The sequence below is a fragment of the Eutrigla gurnardus genome (genome assembly GCF_963514095.1).
Source record: "Eutrigla gurnardus genome assembly, chromosome: 18".
In the NCBI taxonomy this organism is placed as follows: Eukaryota; Metazoa; Chordata; class Actinopteri; order Perciformes; family Triglidae; genus Eutrigla; species Eutrigla gurnardus.
Window position 1 is genome coordinate 7,115,145 of NC_139929.1, and position 19,232 is coordinate 7,134,376.

General features: G+C 43.0%; 1 protein-coding gene across 1 annotated transcript in view; it reads right to left on the reverse strand.

Moving 5' to 3' along the window:
• LOC311029235 (cadherin-7) overlaps nucleotides 1–19,232 on the reverse strand; it is an 82,916-nt gene that overhangs the window by 22,863 nt on the left and 40,821 nt on the right. The window contains exons 4-7 of the mRNA XM_084034277.1: nucleotides 16,038–16,157; nucleotides 5,975–6,142; nucleotides 3,994–4,181; nucleotides 245–498 (exon numbers count right to left, since the gene is read on the reverse strand). Coding sequence (XP_083890403.1) covers nucleotides 245–498; nucleotides 3,994–4,181; nucleotides 5,975–6,142; nucleotides 16,038–16,157 — 730 coding nt within the window. The remainder of the gene's footprint in view (nucleotides 1–244; nucleotides 499–3,993; nucleotides 4,182–5,974; nucleotides 6,143–16,037; nucleotides 16,158–19,232) is intronic.

Sequence of the window (19,232 nt, forward strand, 5' to 3'; positions counted from 1 at the left end):
CCCTGCCGCCATCTGGCATTGTCTTCGCGACAGCCCCCATGGGGGGCTATCTTGGGTCTTTGGATTCTGTGTTTGCAGATAATGTAGAGTAGCTGAATGGATCACGAACACAGCCATTGTCTTTACTTGATTTGGGAGCTTTATTTGGGATTCGAGGAGCTCATTTGTTCTCTAACAACCAGCTCTGGAATTGTTACATGGGAGATGTTTCACATATTGTATTGACAGGTGGAGAAATCGCTACCTGATGCCGTTGTTGGACGTGTCCGGGTCATGAGCGGACACTCTCCCGATCGAGGTGCCAACCCTGGCGTCTTCCGAGACGACCATCTTGCTGAGCGGCGTGGAAAAGACCGGGGGCTCGTTCACGTCTTCCACCGTCACCTTGACGCCGGTCGTGTCGCTGAACGGGCCCAAGCTCAGGAAGTTGGAGTCGATGTTTCTGTTCGTGGCCTCGATTCTCAGAGAGAAGCTGCTCTTTGTTTCAAAGTCTAGAGGCTGGAGGAGACAGAACAAACATGTGTTTGAGATGTTGGGGTTGTAGCAGGAGCAGATTTGGTTATCAACAGTTAACTATCAATATCAATATGATTATCGGTATTAATAATTATATTTAATATATTATCATGATATAATCATGAATAAACGGGGCACCACCCTGGGATCAGGGAAAAGATAACCTAAAACTGTATTCAGTCTCAATATAAAGGTTTTATACTCACATGCCAATCATCGTGATCATTGGCATAGGAGTACAAAACCAATCGAACAAACAAAAGGCGTGAAATTCAAGCACTAGCCTTCACAACCTGCTGTTATCCAGTGACATATACACAACAAGCACAAGAGACCGCTAGTTATAATATAATAAGATTTATTAAAATCAGTTATAATGATCACAATCAATAACACTGCAATTAACAAAGCCTTATTACCTAACTACCTAACACACAAAGCTAAGCTTAAACAAAGGATGTGTGTGTGTGTGTGTGCGCGTGCGTGTGCATGTGCGTGTGTGTGTGCGTGTCGAGAGAGAGGGAGAGAGAGAGAGGGAGAGATGGCTATGGGCGGCCACCAGATGTAGCGAGAGAGAGAGAGAGGTGGAGCTATTCCTCGCAGCGTTCAGGGGCGGAGCCACTGAGGTCTGATGGAGTAGCGAGAGAGAGAGAGAGGTGGAGCTATTCCTCGCAGCGGTCAGGGGCGGAGCCACTGAGGTCTGACGGAGTAGAGAGAGAGAGAGAGAGAGAGATAGCCGTATGTAGCCACCAGATGTAGCTATGTCCCTAGCGCCCGCCGGGAACAGCTGGCTTAGGACACGTGTGTGCGGTGTGTGTGTGTTAGCGGGGCACAAACAAAGAGAGAGAGGATGCGCGAGCGATATTCGGAGGGACAGACAGCGTGCCGTTATCACACGGGCTCGCGTGAATGAACTGGCGTTTATTCCGCGAGACCGGTCTTTTAACTGATAGTAGAGGCTTTCTGAGCTCGCGAATATGGCGGAGGTTAGTCGAAAACACTGTTACAGAAATCAACCCAGCGGCGATATCAGCATTCAAATACAGCAGCACATGAACCAACGGACTCGGCGGTCCGCGATCAGAACTTAAAACACATTAACAAGAATTACAAGCATATCCTACACTATCACTTATGTCTCTGCCCAGACTGATAGCCTCTTACTGGTATCGTTGCGTAAGACGATGACGGCGTTCCGTAACGGCGGTGGTTCGTGAGTCCCCGGCGTCAGCGGTGGACGTGATGAGTCGGCTTCGTCCAGACGAGAGCGGAGCGGGTTTCCTCTCGTTGATCAAACTCAAATAAAGAAAACAGTCCGTGTTTCTTTCTTCCACGGACGGCGATATAATCGCGGCTTGGCGATTTGGTCAGCTTACTTCAGACAGCGTCTGGTAGCTGGACGGCAGGAACCGGCTTGGTTCCTCTTGTTGCAGCGGTGCGCTGCGGGGCCGTGTCCACCTCCTGTTGGTGGAGGGGTCGCCTCCCGTGGCAACGTGGTGTTGCGATGGAAGCGCTGGAACCAGCTCCCGGGTAGGAGTGGGAGCCAGAGAGTAAGAGTGAATAAGAGAGCGTTCTCCGGGCGGCTTCGGTTTATAAAGCTCAGGCCGCTCCAGGGGACCCCCTGGGGCGCCCGTTGTGACGTCACATTCCTCACCTGGGTGAGAAGTGAAACTAAAATGGCGGTGTAGTTTTAATCCCCTTTGTCCCTTTGTCCTGGCCGCATGTGTGGGCTTCTGTAGGCCGCATTGTGTAGTCCTAACGGTTAGGTCCCAACAGAGATGTTTGCATTTCTTAGCAAAATGAGAGAGGCGGTGTGTCAGTCAAGTGTAAAAGAACAGTTTACATATGTATGCAAATCTGTAAATCGTTCATTCAATGCAGAGATGTGAATCCCGATTAAAGACGTGGAGAGAGAGACTTAAAGTCATTTGCAGATGGATTATAGTTACTTTTGCTGCGAAAGCGATATTGATTTGAACAAAGGCACCACACATGGTGAACAACATATACAGAAATGAATGCTTTTGAAAGCATTTTTGTCATTTTGTCTGGCTTATCGAACTCCCTGTTGTGACGTGTTACGCGCCGCAGAAGATGACTGATTTGACACATTCATTGCCGCCGACTCTCTCCGATGTTGTAATTGTCTGACTTTGCTGGAAAAAACAAACAAAGGATCAAATTGGCCTTTCTGACAAGAGCCGCTGGTGTCCAACAATGGCTCCCCCTCTCCTACAAAAGAGCTGCAGCAATGAACTGTCACATCCATACGGCCCGAGGAGCCCATTTCACGTCCTCGGAAACCATGAAATGTAAAGTGTGAGCACTGGAGCATCTATAAAAGTGAGGCAAGGACAGGCAATGCGTTTCTTGCGTAAATGATAAATGAGTGAGCAGCTTTGTTAATCAATTAACTTGCAATGTTTCATTTGATGTATTTAGGCATTTATCATATTATATATAGTGTTTTTGAAGGGATAAAGTTCCTTTTAGTCTGGAGTTGTTGTGGTAGCGAACCTTCGAGTGACCATGGGGTGTTGACTTCGATCAAAGGCGTTGGAGATCGTCAATACTGATTTGTTTTTAGTGATTATCTATTAATCCAAAGGTGCAGAAGACAAATTGAAGTGAGGAGAAAGGAAAACTGGGAGACAAAGTTGCCCTGATATAAATAATTAAAAACATTCTTTCCCTTCTATTTATTATTACCAAAGAAAACATATTTTCTTCTGTGGGAACCACACTTTTATCAATACTATCCAGCACACCACAGATTTCTCTGTCTGCCAAATCCCATGAAAAGACCAAAATCAACAATGATAGAATTTGTCTCTTAACACTTTCTGACGCCACCACGCTCTCTGTTCACCCAGCTCCATGCCCACTCATTCCTTCTTATTACCGTCAATATTTACTCACAAATATACACTTTATTTTTAAACATAAAGGCTTGAAACAGCAGCGAACTGTAGCTCTTAGAAAATGTTACTCAAACAGGAAAACATTTGCCGGGGACTATTTTCGGCTGTGGATTAATACAAATGTGGTGCTCTAGTAAATATCACAGCTGCAGAGCATTGTATGCGATATTGACTCAAAATAAGTGACAGTGCCATGTGCTCCTTGTAATAAAGGAACTCATCATCCACTGGAAGAGTGTGGCTCATTGATGTGTGCCATTTTCGGAGCTAAAATTGTTAAAAAATAAATGCACAAATGCAGCTTTCACAGTTAAGAGTTGGGGAAAAGAATGCAGTAGTGTGATATGTCTTTATAAGCACTTGAAGGTAGAATAGTCACGCCAGTTCAATCAATGTTTCAAGCAATTTTCAATGCCACGCCGGGTGCTCGAGTACACGGCTTCACCCAACAGCCGGAACATTTGGCCCTGTGTCTCAGTGGCTTTAAGGAGGGGAAGTGTGGTCCAACTAATGGGCAGAAAGTCTCAGCACCAAGGCTTGTGTTCTTTCTTCCTACCTTCAGAAGGATGATGACCCCGTCTTGTGTGTTCTCATCCGTCGTCACGTTGAACATGCCGGGCCCGTCGCCGTCCATGATCCTGTAGTCCATCTCCGCGTTGGAGCCGATGTCTGCGTCGGCCGCTTTGATTCTGGCCACCACGGATTGCACCGGCAGCGACTCCAGCACCGTGTACTGATAGTTCTCTGGAAGAGGAAGGACAGGAGCGGATGCTGGTAATGGATGTGCTTATTTCGCCACCAACTCACCTCGGAGCGGCGGAGCTTTTTTCTTATATCCCCCTTCAGCTTTGATTCAGCTGCGCGGCGCCTCAATAAATTCACGTTGCATAGCACAGACAGGCAGCGGCGGTGACACACGTGGCAGACACCAATTTCATTTGTCACATTTCTGCGGGTATTGCAGCTGAAAGAATATATTCAGCAAAATAGAAAACTCCATAAATGCTGTCTGGATGTCATGGGATAAGTTAAAAAAATAATAATAATAAAAAAAAAATAGAAGCCATGCCTAGATCATTCTGCTTTCACGGGACGAAATGCCCACTTGAATATTCTATTAGTCAAAAACTCTCCATTGTGTTCCCTGAGCTTTTGTCTGACCCTTCGGCTTAAGAGTACTCTTATAAGAATAAAGAAGGGGAATCATATTCTTAATCATAATCTCCCCAATCACCGTGGCAGAGCTCATTACCAGACCTTTCTGTGTTCCTCACAGTGTCTCCCTCAGCCACCGTCTAAATGCTAATCTGCTTGACATTGTTTGCCGCCATGTAATCTTTATAATGGCTTTTTAATTTGCCGTGGAATAGCAGCTCTTTAAAAGACCGAAGAATTGCTTTCCTCCCTCCGATTTGCCCCATGCACCTACCTCTCTTCCCTCCCCCCCTGCATGTCCTCTCATGCAAGCTAACCTTGGCTTCTCTTCCCTCGTTCCTCCCAAGGACTAGCTATAGGTCCTGGACTCTCTATCAGCTGTGATGCTCAATCATGGTCTATCGATTCTGACCCATGACCCTGCGAGCGCAACAGCAGGAGCAAGAACCCAAACTCCTCCGATGTCTCCTTCTTCCCAACATGACAGCGCTGGGTTAAAGCGGCATTGATGGCTTGTTGTGCAGACTTGAACCTTCCTCCCCCCTCAGGGACCCGCAAATTGACTCTTCTTCATAGAAGTCCAGTGGTGAGTGCACCAGCTCGACAGTGGTCGGGGTATCAGTGGTAAAGCGATTGCCAGAGCTTCAGATTATCATGAGAAGCACCGTGTGCCTTTGAATCTTAAAGCTGGGCCTGGAAACCATTTGCAGCCCGTGAAATAGGCTGACAAAAAAGAAAAAAAAAAGAAAAATGGAGCCTGATTGATCCTGGTATCGAACGGCGAAGCAGCCCACGGCTCTGATGAAAAGCAAAGTAGGAAGGCGCACACCTTGCAGGAAGGTTGCCTTTTAATTTAGTCATAAAAAAAAGTCCAAATGTTTGCTGGGAAATACAAATGCGGGGAAGTTGCAAAGATAAAGAGAGAATGGTTTTCAGACAGCAGTTAACAAAACCTTAGAAAAGGGATGAGATGAAGTTTAATGGTGAAGATTTAATGAGCGTGTTTTGCTTCTGAGATTTCAAAGTACTTTCTGTTCAGGTTTATTTTAACACACATTACAGGGAGCATGTTACGGAATAATAGAGCAAATTTAATATTTTCCAATGGTTTCCTTTTAAGGGTGAAATGAGGGCCCAGCTATTTTTGTACCAGTATTCATTACATGCAATGTAAGTCTATACCAACATGTGGTCTATGAGTTCAAGAGGTTTTTCCTGTTATAATAGATCTTTAAAGCCCCACTCAGCTGGAACACAGAAAATATGCAAACGAACCAGGGAGCTGATGACTTTACTGCTGATTGCCGAGGAGCTTTTGAAAACACGGCATGTACCGAACATGACAAGCTTAATTGGCCCCGTATCAGGAACAGGAGTCTTACTGTGAGTGAACCGAGGCGGGTTGTCGTTGACATCGGTGAGCGTGACGGTGACGGAGGTGGTGCCGGAGAGGCCGCCCATCTGACCGACCATGTCTTTGGCCTGGATGACCAGCACGTACTGGTCCCTCGTCTCCCGGTCCATGTTGGGCAGAGCGGTCCTGATGACACCTGAAGAGAAAGACATCGATGTCTATTACAGAGGTCTTCAACGTCAATGTTGACAATGCTAAGCTGTTAAAATAATAATTGTTGACAGATTCTTATATTTACAGAACATATTTGAATTCAACTTTGGCATTTATACATCGCAATTTCACCTCATCACATTGAATAAATAGGAGGATTTATATTTGCTTATTGTAGGTTGTATTCATGTTAATGTATTTTCGGACATATTTAAAACTTTTGGAAGAAATAAAGCTTGGGATCAAATCATTTCGGGGACTGCAGTAACTCTGGACCCCCTTGTTGAAGATCTCTGGTCTAGAAGTTGGCAAGAATGCTGATCAACCATACATTTTTTTTGTTCTATAAATCCTCTAAAATAGTGAATTTGGTTGGGGGTTGAGGAGTGACAACCACCTTCTCATTAAAGGTCCTGAACTAAATTAAAAACATAGGATGGCACATCAACCCTCCACGTAGCGATAACAAGAATGACTCAGCATGGCTGCTAGCTTGTTTGCACAACAGCAATCAATCGTGACTCTTCCGTGCCCTCAAATGTGCCGTCACTCCAAATGGTTTAGCGGGCTGACATATGACGAGGTTAATGCTAAGACCCTGTCAGAAACGTGAGAACACGCAAGGGGACATTTTAGCCGTCGGGGGAGGCATTATCTGACTGTCCTCCTGTCGTGATTGATCCGGCATCAGAAGGGGATGAGAGATGTGACAACACTGGCATCAAACGTCTGGCATTTATCTGTTCGCACCTGAGCTGCTGCATGAAAAAACGGGTATGCCAATACGTCATACACAAGAAAGTAAAATCTTGTGGAAGAATAATTTCATTAATGGCGTTTTTTTTCCAATCTCAACTTTATCTTTGAGCTACAAAAATGATTATTCCAGAAAAAATTAACACCACGCATTTACATCCAAAGAAACCGGCTCCTAATCCCTCAAAAGCAATCACTGTTGCGTTCAAATTTAATGATTTACCCCACAATGTGTTTCATTCATTAAATGGCACTTATTAAAGATTCATACGGAACATGGAAGATTACTCATTAGGAAACGCATGAAGCCAAAGCACACGGTTCTCCCAATAAATGAATCATTTTAAGTTGCTTTATCGCATTCACGGCCTGATAAAGCAGATCAAAGCGGAGCTCTTGCTAAGAGTAAGCACCTGAAGATTTTTTTTCATAATCCTTTAATTTGCCCCGAAATTTGACATATAATTGAGGTCCAATCTCTTGAGGATGAAAAAAAAACCCCTCACTGTATTTATTTGCTAATTACATGTATTAAAGTATTCACAATCAGCTCCGTCCTTGATGAGGCCTGGGTTGTTTTTTAGATGGGGATTCTGATTAACAGCATTCACTAGCATGATTAAGGCCTGACAAATCTAGGATTATATATTTTAGGTTTTTGTGTGTTCTTATTTATTTTTATTCTGGGTGCTTTGGGTTCAAGAAAATGCTCCTTTCATAAACCTTTCCTTTAAAAACGAACTGCATAACTAACCCTCAGACTTCAGGTTCTCACACACACACACACACACACACACACACACACACACACACACACACACACACACACACACACACACACACACACAGTATTTGCAATTAAACTCAATCCAGGACCACGGGAGAAAGGACAAACAAATCAGGTAAAGTGGGTCAACAGACTTCAAGAGAAAAATTAAGATGCTTTTGACCGTCAACAGCGGGTGTACTTGAAAATAAACCATTAAGTGTTTAATTTTCTCTCTCTGCCATTCTTTATTAATGTCATTACAGTCCCCCCAGCTGAAAACGGTTATTGGCTGCTCTAACTAAATGACTCGGTTAGTTAAATTATAGTGAGCCTGTCCACTTTCCTTTCTCCAAAGTCCCTGCTGGTGGGCTTACATTGGGATGACGGTGGTCAATAAAACAATAATCCTTTGTTGTTGCTCTGCAACAGCCAACATGCCAATTCAGTCCCGCATCAAATATTGAACAGTGGAACGATGTCATGAAGCCTCTCTCCTTTGGTGAAGCAAAACATCAAAACATGTTCTTATTTTTCCAATCTGAGAATTTCGGCGTCCATCTCCGCGCTGTGTATATTCACCCTCCTTGCTCTGTTTATCCCCTCGCATTCGTCCCCCCATCCATCCTTTCACCACTTCTCTGTAGCCTCTTCCACACTGTAACCTTCCAGCCAATTAAAGAGCAACACCACTGCCTGCTGCAGTGACACCTGTGAACTCTGTTTACTAGAGTTGCATCAGAAAAAGGTTACTCCGAGCCTTCAATCCAGCGAGGCTCTCGTCATACTAGTTAGGCACAAACAGAGCAAAACTTTTTTCTTCTTCTATTCCATACAACGCAACCATAGGGACGAAGCATTCATGTCTAGACTTGAAAGAGACGTCTTTAAACATTCGGGTGAAGCAACGCTGAGGTGGAAGCTGGATAATGGTTGGATTATAATAGCAGCTGCATTGGATGAATCCTAACAGGTGAAATAAACTCCACAAAGGCTTGTGCTGCCAGCAGAGAGACAAATGGATGCTCTCGCTAAACCATAGATAGGCTTCAAACACAATTGATATACTTATTTAATATCAGCTTGGTGTGTTAGAGCCTGAGAGATATTGGCTGTGGTTAATGATGCCGTGAATCCTGATTCGCTGGAAAACACGAGACATGTTTCTCCGCCCGCCTGGCCAGAAGCACACATACTTCTCACCGAGCGACACCGCTAATCCACACGCCGATGTTGCGAGACTGTTGTTTGTCTGCTGGGTGCCAGCCCCCTCGCTCTCTATCTCTGTTACCCCATGCGGCGCTGGTGTCATTCCTGGGGAGAGGCGATGATTAAAATCCTTCTGTCGCTATCTCGGCACGGCCTCGCATCGCTGTGACTCCTCGCCTCCGGTGCGAGCCAGACGCATTGTAACCGCGCATTTATCTAGCTGTCTCCACACCACTGGCGGCAGACGGGTGGGCCGCGCTCCCTGCTAAAACCCAGATACTTGACATTTGTCTTGGGAAGAGGAAATAAAAGTGCAGACTTTGGGAGGGAGCCTGTGGCTCGCCGCGCGGCTATGAGAGGTGTTGATGAAGGTGATGAACACTTAAACATGAAGGGTGCAGTATGTGATTTGCTGAACCCTCGGGCGGTCCACTTACAAAGAATAGATCCCATAACACAAAAACAGGCCATACAAACAGGGAATAAAACCTCCAGCCCAGGTAGTTTATTATGAAGACAGCCAAGCATCATGCTCTAATCACGGGTCCCTATACCTACTGAGTGTGAAAGGGCCACAACACAAAGGACCCCTCTTACAAAACACAGGATCCATTCATCTGTCGTGTACATCCGCACACATCCAGGTGGTATGTTGTTGTTGTTTGTGATTAGAATTGAAAAATTGCATCTCCGTCTCTATATTACAGACGGCAGCCAGATTTATATCTCGCCTTCAGCTGTAATGTTCTCCATTCAGTCGCCACAACAACAGTCTGGCACGGATCCACAACGTGCACTTTTAAAGAAGAGGGTAATGAAAAGCACACACGGGTTTTTTAAAAAGGCCACGCTAATATCTTAATCACGGGCTCCGTCACCGCAGACCCGTCTCCTCCTGACCCCAGCGACAGATTTCCACACGTGATGATTACACAGGGATTGGACCTGGCCTTTTCGCTTTAATTAGATTCCCGGGGCTGAGGGGAGAGGAACTCGGTCCGTCCAGGCTCCTCTCATCCGAGTGCCTGTCATATTCAGATGTCACACTCGTGTCGCTCCGAGAGGCAAGCCGTGTCACGTCTTAACCCCCCCCCTTCAGAGTGTAATTAATCCTCTCATTCAGACACCTGGCATTTTCTACTAACCAAATTCTCGCCTTGTTATTCCAGCCATTGCAGCTCGTGAGCTTGCACGCATGTTTAGCGGCGTTAATGTGCACGGATAATTGTCTCTTTAGGACTTGCCATAACGCCAAGGTGTATTGGGGCTGGAGGCAGCTGTTCAAACCTCCTTGAGCCTGCCATCAATTATAACGCAGTCCTAAGCAGCATTTGCCATTTCAGCTTCAACCTTCAAACTAAACTACAAGCTATCAATCTATATATATTACAAAATACCGTCTTAACTGAGCACCTTTTCGGCGCGGCAACTTGTGTATTTTGCCGACATTATACATTTCTTGCAAGTTATTGGAGCTATTCAGGATTAAGTACTTTTCCCAAGGGCACCTTGTAGATTCAATTTAGGATTAAGAACCAGAGTATAGAGACTTGTTAAACGAAAGAGCCAGGATGCTACCCACCTAACACCGGGTCACACGCATCCCTCCCGCCCCCCTCCCCTGACCATTAGCCCTCTGCCACTTAATCGCTAGTGCTGTATTGCAGTGTGGAGCTCAGAGTGTATTTCAGCTCAGGCACTTTGTCAAAGTCACCCTCCGCTACGGCCCAGGCGTGTGCTGCAAATGGGACTAATTAGTAACTTGCAAAGACAGAAGAACGCTCATCCCACAACACTCAATCCTGGTCCGCTGTCTAAAAAGCTGGTGTCTCACCCCCTGAGTGTCTTCTGTAAGATACATGGTATTGACATTATGTTAAAAACTAACAGTTAACACAAATAATGCGGTCCCTTCCACAGCCGATACAGAAAGGCGGACACGATGTCAGCCATCTGTAGGGATTATAATACCTTTTGAAAGAATGCAACTTTTTAAAGTAGACAAATAATGGCATCCCTTAATTCAATAGATGTTTTTTTTTTCTGCGACAGCCTTACTTGTGTTAGTATTCGCTTCTCTGCCCTGGCTCCCTGTAAAATCCAGAATAGTATTTTAAATCCTCCTCCACACCTTCAAAGCCCTTAATGGCGAGGGCCACCTTATCTTAAAGAGCTTGTAGCACCCTATTACCCCACTAAAACACCCAGAATGCACGGTTACTTGTGCTTCCTTGAGTCTCCTAAAGTAGAATGAGAGCCAGAGCCTTCAGCTATTAAGCTTGCCTGCTGTAGAACCAGCTCCCAGTTAAAGTCCGGGGGAAAGATACATTTAAGAGTAGGCTGAAATCTTTCCTCTTTCATTACGCTTATACTAAGGGCTGGCTCAGGCTTGCCTTGGACCAGCCCCTAGTTATGCTGCTGTAGGCCTCGACTGCCAGGGAGCTCCCTATGATATACAAAGCTCCTCTCCCTCTCTGCTGCTGTGGCCCTTCTCAACACCCACTGCTACCATTATTACTATTAGTCACATAATAATTAGTATTACTGCTTTTATTATCATCATCATTCCATTACATCCAATGCTGCTGAATGTATTAGTAGTAATCATCTTCTATGATTATTTATTACTGATCTCATTTAATGTATAATTTATTTAATATGGATTGTATGTTGTAATTATTATGCTGTTTATTGCGTATAAAACATTTGTTTCCATCCTGGGAGAGGGATTCCTCTTCAGTTTTTCTCCCTGATTTTTTAATCAAATAAATAGAGAGCAAATATTTGGAACGTCATTTATCTTTTATACTCTGTGTGGGTATTCTCAAAGATCCTCAAAGTTCTCCACTTTGTTTGATTGTTTTCCACAGTTAGAAAATATTGGATGTGCCCGGAGACACAATTTAATACGATGAATAGTGTTATAGTACTTGTAGAATTCGGTTCCAGTGGTGGCTGGCTGGGATTGTTTCCAACTCGTGTGATCGAAACATTCCCACAGACACAGATGTAATCAATTCCCAAATTCACAACGTTTTTATCACACTAAAAATGTTGCGGCTTGGACAGAAAATATGCGGGTTCAAGTGGGATCGGGCCTGATTTGGACCCAGACATATCTCTACTGTAAGGGAACACAGGCCACTCCAAGTAAGCAATCATAAGCCATCAAATCATTTGAAATATCAACGTTGGGGTTTAAAGAATCCACTTAGCTTAATGAAAAGCACGTCAGCAACCGAGTCTGAGGCTGTGAAAGTATGAGCTCTGCTCGTTGAGCTGAATGGCTTAAAGAAAAACAAGATATGAGAGTATAATGGGGACTTTATGGGGCAGACATGCTGTTTCAAGATCACTTAAGTAAATGTCTGCTCTCTGTCTAATTGGTATCGGTGTCATGAAGTCTCACTCGAGACTCGACGACGGGTTCAAGTGTTCCCGCAAACTTTGTTAAAGAAGACTGAAGAGCCACAGGCAAGTGGTCAAGTTCCTGTCGGTCGCCGTTTCAGAAACGTCTGCTCGGATACAACATGATAAATGGCCCCTTTAGTTCTTCACGGCGCTCATTTTAATTTAATCTTAAAATAAGAAGCAGCAGAAAGTGAGATGAGTTGCTTTCGGATAATTTAATCATATCTGTAAGTGCTGTGATTTTCACGGGAAAGTGTAAAATAAATAAACAGCAAATAAAGACAAATAGGCACGGATGTCGGCAGGTTTGTAAAAAGAGCTCCAGAGGTAGAAGTTGATGACACAACGGGATCTTTTTTAACAGAAAACCGGCAGAGCATTTTTTTTAGTAGCATTAATATTTCCCCAAGGTAGTTCTTCTTGAAAGGTAACTAAATTAAGATGAAGCTTACCGGAAGAACATCTAATATTTCTATAATAATTACACGTATCTCTACTTTTTCAGGAAGCAATATTAGAGGAAAAAAAAGAAATCTATCAAAAAACTTCGAGACCTCAAGAGAGTAACAATGCTGCTGTAAAAGCCTGCAGGATTCCCCCCTCGACACACAGGTTAGTGTTCCATCAGTCGTGTTTTTACACTCTTTTTTATTAAGGTTACTCGACATGTCTACTTGCTCCCACATGGAGTCACACCTCCTTGAGAGCCATCCACGCTATTCAACTCTGGGACCAATACTGCATTTCATAAACACGACATCCAATCAGCTTCCTGACCATCAGTCGTGGTCAGGATGAGATGGGCGGCAGGAAACCGAGGTGCTGGCAGGGACCCTTGGGCAGTGTCTGGGTGCACATTTATGTGTGTGTGTGTGTCTGCCTCTTTTTTGACAGGTTAATAAACCACCCACTGTTCTACAGAGAGTAGAGTACCAATGTGGGATTTGTCTGTGAGCATCAACTTTTAAACTTTCCACTCTTTACAATGAAAAAACTTGGAAGACAACATTTTTCTCCACACATTGGTGTCAAGTCGGGGTTCAGTGTGAGCGAGAAATCAAACCTCGAAGCTAACAACTTGAGCAATTTGTATTGTAAACAGTGGAAGGAATGTGAGAGAAGGAATATGAAATCCAGCTTCGCTTTAGTTTCAACTGTCAGAAGAGGTCTATAGCCAGCGCTCAGGTTTAATTTGTGCAAATACAGTGAATACGTGGCATCCTATCAGGTGAACTTGGAAGTGTTTTATTGAAATGAGGCAGCCTCAGAAAGCAGGAAAATCTGACAGGTTATCCGCTCAAAGTTTTTAGAACATTTGGTTTCAGTTCTTCAAAAGCAGACATAATATTTTGCTGTGTTCAGGACGTTTCTGGGTGAAATCCCCACACGTGCACAAGCACGTATCCAGCAGGAAAATGGGAGAAAAGCTATACTGCTTTGGTTCAGTAATCAGCATTGTTTCCAGCCCAAACAGGCAGCTGTTAATTGATAATAAAAACTCATTAACGCCACAAGTCCGGCATCAAACAGCACAGAGACAAAGTTGGCAACTATCTGGTGAAAACAGTGGAGCATTTACCTGCTAAATGGCCAGATATTTCCCTCAGGTGTTGGAAACGAAACCATGAATACATCCGTTGGCGAGAAAACATCAGCGTGAATTAAGTCTGGTTTTTTTAGCTGAAAATCTCAATGAATGCTTCCTGCTCAGTGCCAAACAGGAGACAGTTAGCAGAGAGCTGGTGGGCATAGGAAAGGGTTTAGCAGCTAGACCTCGAGATGTTTCCTTCAGGGAATGGTAGAGACCAAATCTATTTATCTGGACAAATAGGTTGAATCTGTGGGGTCGGGAAAATGCAACCAGCAACCTATCAATAAAGATGAATGAAGATTACTAAAAGTCTTGGATATGTTCAGAAAATAAATTGAGATATGATTAAAGATCACAAAACTCCTCAGAAATTTTTTGTTTTTACAAAGTAAACATGCAAAAGCCATCTTTATTTATATGACCTGTTTTAGGGTAAATTTGGATTATCAGCTACTTTTTGCCTTAAATGATAAAAAACGAGGTCCAAGGCTGTTGCTTGATCACCAACTGAATTAATTGCAAAGAGGAACCAAGGAAAACACTGAAGCACAAATAAATCATAAGTTCCGAACCAAACCCATCTTAAGGAAGGTGATCACAGCATTAATTAGCTCACAGAAGTTTTAGCTTCCAAGCAGCCATGAGGAATCACTTAGAATCAAAGATTTGCAGCCTCAGAGAAGTCCCGGTGGAACTGTCGGAGCTTAAAGAGTATCCATGAGGAACTTTTTTCCCATTTAGAGTGTTTAAAACATGTAAATGTTTGCCCCAAAACACGGAAATGTTTCCTAATGAAAGGTTCAGCGGGAGGCTTCATTAGTCGAATGTCTCTAGAAAGGGGAAAAACAACATAGAGATTCAGAGCTACTTCACAGCTGAAGTGTGCTGAAATGTTTGAGGCACACAACAACCTCGCTCCTCAGACTCCACATCCATTATACCAACACAGTGTGAAGTCATTTTCCTTACTTGCGATATGCATTCATTTTCTCTCTCCCTCTCTGCTCCGCTTTCTTCCGGTGGTTAGGCTGATTGAATGTTTACAGTGAACCTAACAGGTCATTGTTGTCGAGCATCTCTCACATTTCTGTGTCTGAGTGTCTGAGTAATAACCCACGTAGCTCCCTGCATTGCAGTGGCTTCCGCCAGTTCCTGAACTACACTCACGAGGCCGACAACATGTGTGTGCGTGTTGCTCTCGAAAGAGACGAAGAGTATTATGGGATGGCCCACGTTTTTATGTTTCCTCGCAAGAGTGCTTTGCATGGAGTAGCCGAGCCTCGGCAGGGCAGCGGCTAATGAGCCGGCTATGAAGATGTAGCGAGGACTGCCGCTGCACTTCTAAGGATGAAACGCCCCACAAGTCAACAAAGTACCTCACATCTTATCTTGCACTTTCTTTCAGACCTTTTTTTCTTTTTTTTCTTCTATTTTCTGATTACTGTTATCTTTGTTGGACCAAATGACAACATTTGACAGAATCTGGTTGACAGCTGCGTTCTTTGAAAGTCGGTGGTTAAATTTGTTGATGGCAAAACATTTTCATTGTCGGCATTTGTGCTTCCAAGTACTGTACAATATTCAGGTACTTTAGTTGAGTATTTCAATATACTTCTTCGACACCACACTTCACGAATTCATTTCTAGCTACCTTATATGTCAGATGTTTAATATATAATATGACAAACTAATATGATATGTTATATTATTATAAGTAAGTATAAAACTGACTAATTGACTAAAGAAAACATACAATAAGGCAACTAATCTTTTAAGAGGGGGCTGTCCTAATACACATTATTCTGAAATGTGCCATTCGGTTTAATGAGTAGTTTTGTTTTTTCTTTAACACTGCCTATAAACGACTCAATAAGCAATAATATAAAATCTCATTGAGAAAAATAATATTTGTATTCATTATCACTCAAAAGATCCGGTAATCTGTCTTCTTCATCACTGAATTTTTATTCAGCCATTGTGATTCAAATACACAAACAAAAAAAGTAACAAAAACAGAAATTTCATGTAAAATCGAGTAAAAGCCTAACAAAAAAAAGCCTGGTGATTCTTATTATGCAGGATCTCACCACTCGCAGTAAAAAGCTGATATAGTATTGAATCCCCCCCACTTTGTGGCGAACCTACCTGTCTTGGGCTCCACTGAGAAGTACGGCTGGCCGTGGACGATGCTGTAGACCACCCTGGCACTGTTCCCATATGTCGGGTCATCTGCATCCGTGGCTGCCACTTGGACCACCATGGTTCCTGCGGGGAGACAACCCTTCATTAGTTTCCAAGACGGCATCCAGGAAGTCAAACAGAGCTAAACGTGGAAACAACATATCAACAGAGCGTGTGACCAATTCAACTTCCAAAGGGGGAAAAAAGGAGGAAGAGCAATGAGAATGTGACTTCTCAGGCAGTAAATTATCTCAATAGTAATTAGTCATAACACATTCTTTTGTTGTTTACTTTCGGTGGTTTTTTTGTTGTTCTTTAAAGCACTTCTTCACTTCAGCAGGCACCAAAAGATCTGACATGTGCTGTGCACTGGCTCTCGGCCTCAAACGCTGCGAAAACAAATAACTCGGTCAGTTTTTGCAATCGTTTGCAGGGAAGCTGCGGCAGGATTAAAGTGTAACTCCCCGCCTTTGGAGATCATTTGGCTGCCATTGTTTTCCAATCCCCTCCCGCAGATCAGTCGGCAGCATCTTTTCCGTAACTTCAATCTGTTGATTCTAATTCGGCAGCCAAATGGGTTCAGCAACCAATCTGTGCTATGTGAAACCGGTACTTTATCCCCACCAAAAAAAGAAATGATTATGCATTGCATATCAAATGCATTCCAAAACTTTTTTTTTTTTTCCTAGAGGTGACAAAGAGTTTGAACTCGTCCTCCGGCGATGTCATAGGAGGACACTTTGTCTTTGTTCTGCACAAATTAGGGCTCAATAAAACTCTGTAGATCAAAGATTTGCATCTCATTTAATGAGAGAAAGTTTTAGAAAAAGGCACAGTTGGGAAAACATTTTTCCTTCCTTTATTCCCTTTTTTTTCTTTACTCTAACTATTTTATTTTCCAGTTTGTTAACATGCACAGATGGTAACCCATTCAGTTACGGATTTTTAGGGTGCTCAAACTGTTTCTGGAGAAGATGCTGCTCTACAGAGAGGAAAAATGGAACTGGGAAAATGAAATTAAATGTGAAGGCGAGAGCCAGGATCGCTGTTTTTTTTGTTCACACATCTGAAGTTTTGTTTGTTTAGGATGCTCCGGGAAATTCAGACGCTAGTACACAGTGCAAGGCAGAGCTGGTTTATATGGATTTATATATCATAGTACAGGGAAAAGACCTAAGGATTTAACCAAAACAATGTAACTATCCAACAAGGATATACTGACCATAGAATCCATATAGTATAACACAAAAAATAATCTATTGAATTACCAGAAATTAAGACTGAATCTATTCCTACATACATACATACACCTTAAAGGGTATTTGGTATGGTAGCCGGAGATCTTGTAATGTCTGCATTAATAAAAAAAAAAGAAAGAAAGCAAAACCAAGCCTTTAAAAAAAAAAACTATATTAAAAATTGCTCTAATTTTACAAACTATATATATAATTAATTGGAATTTTGCTTAAAATGTACACAAACAAAAGCCAGCCACTTAAATCAGTAAATTTTGATTCTGCCTGTTAGATAAAGAAACTAACAAGTACAAATGCATGTTTTAATTATTATTGTATAACACATCACTTAGCCAATAAGCTAACAACACTGTCCACTATTAGCTCCCGATCTACAGTTAACCATGGTAGGCTTAGGGAAGGAATTTGACCGCTGAATTATATTGTAAGAGAAAATATAATATTGTACACCGTCTCCCCTTAGTCCCAGGGAAACATTATTCAGCGGAGTACTGCACATAAAGTAAGAAAAACTCAAGATAAAGCCCGATTTTGTTTTTGTGCCCTTTAGTGCCCAGACGTCCTCCCAGCTTACAAGAAGGAAATTTGTTTTCAAACTCGACTGCTGACAACTGACAACTGTTTCAGTACAGTACAGTACAGTAGTCCTCTCCCACTCTTCCTCCCAGGCAGCGAAGACATCAGACATGACTCCTTATGTATTTCTTTTTAAACATACCGACAAAACGCGGTTGACATGACTTGAGCTGACAGCCGCGGCGTTGGAAGGTAAAGGCAGAGACGCCTTTGAAGATTTCACAGAGAAAACATGATCAGCAACAATCACTGCCAATCAATTTCAATGGGTCGGTCACAGTGCTATGAATTAGCCTCGTTGCTCCAGATGGGCTCATTTAACGGGTACACATTTTTAATGTCAAAGGGTTGATATCCATGTGATAATAGGGAGTTATTTGATAAAAACATGCCTTTTCCAGTTGGGAATACTGTAATATATATCACTTTAATGGCAAGCTGCACTCATCCTGAGCTCATATCGGAGCACATTGGTGATATTTTACTTTGAGGAAAACATCCTAATAAAAATCTCACTTTCCAACATGAGACGTATTTTACAGGCTTTTTACAGAATGAAAGTGATCACAGAAATTGAAGATTAGAGTCCTCCATGCTGGCCATAAAGCAAAATTAACAGGCCCTGGCCCTGGATGTGAACAATATAATAGAAAAAAAGGAAAAAAAGAAAAAGCTTGGGAGAAGCTGGAGAAGTTATCACCAGGCCGGCGGTAGAAGGACACCTAGATTATATCATCACCTCTTAGTCATGACAGGTTATATTACAGGTAGTTTAAAACACCAAGGTCAAAGGATGGCTGTGTGAAAGAGAACTCCTGCGACGGCAAAATCTCTATTACAGGTTGATAGTTAAAATCACTTCACAGAGTGCTCTGCAGACGGGGTTGTAAATTAACATTCAATATGGACTCGGATAGAGCACAGCTTTTAAAGCTTCTTTTTTTCTCCCCTACAGGTCGTCCAATAAACATGCTCTTCCAACAATATTGTCAGATTGAAAGCCTGGGCGAGCTGGATGTCAAAAAAAAGAAGAATTTGAGTAGATTCTTTCTGCTCCACGAGGCTGTCATCTGCCTCTCAATTTGTCCTGTCTGTATCCCTTCAATATTTGTCCGTCTTCATTGACGTGACGGAGCTGATCTTCACATTTTTTTTTTTTTTACTCGTTTCCCCGGCAGCTGTGTACAAAACCGGTTTCCTAATCAATTCTGCATCTTGGGTGAGCAACTGTCATCTGCCAGTAATGAAAATAAATGTGGCGTGCTCAAATGTGAATGGGAGACAGGTACGTTTACAGGCTGCATCCTACTGTCAAGTACAATATGCA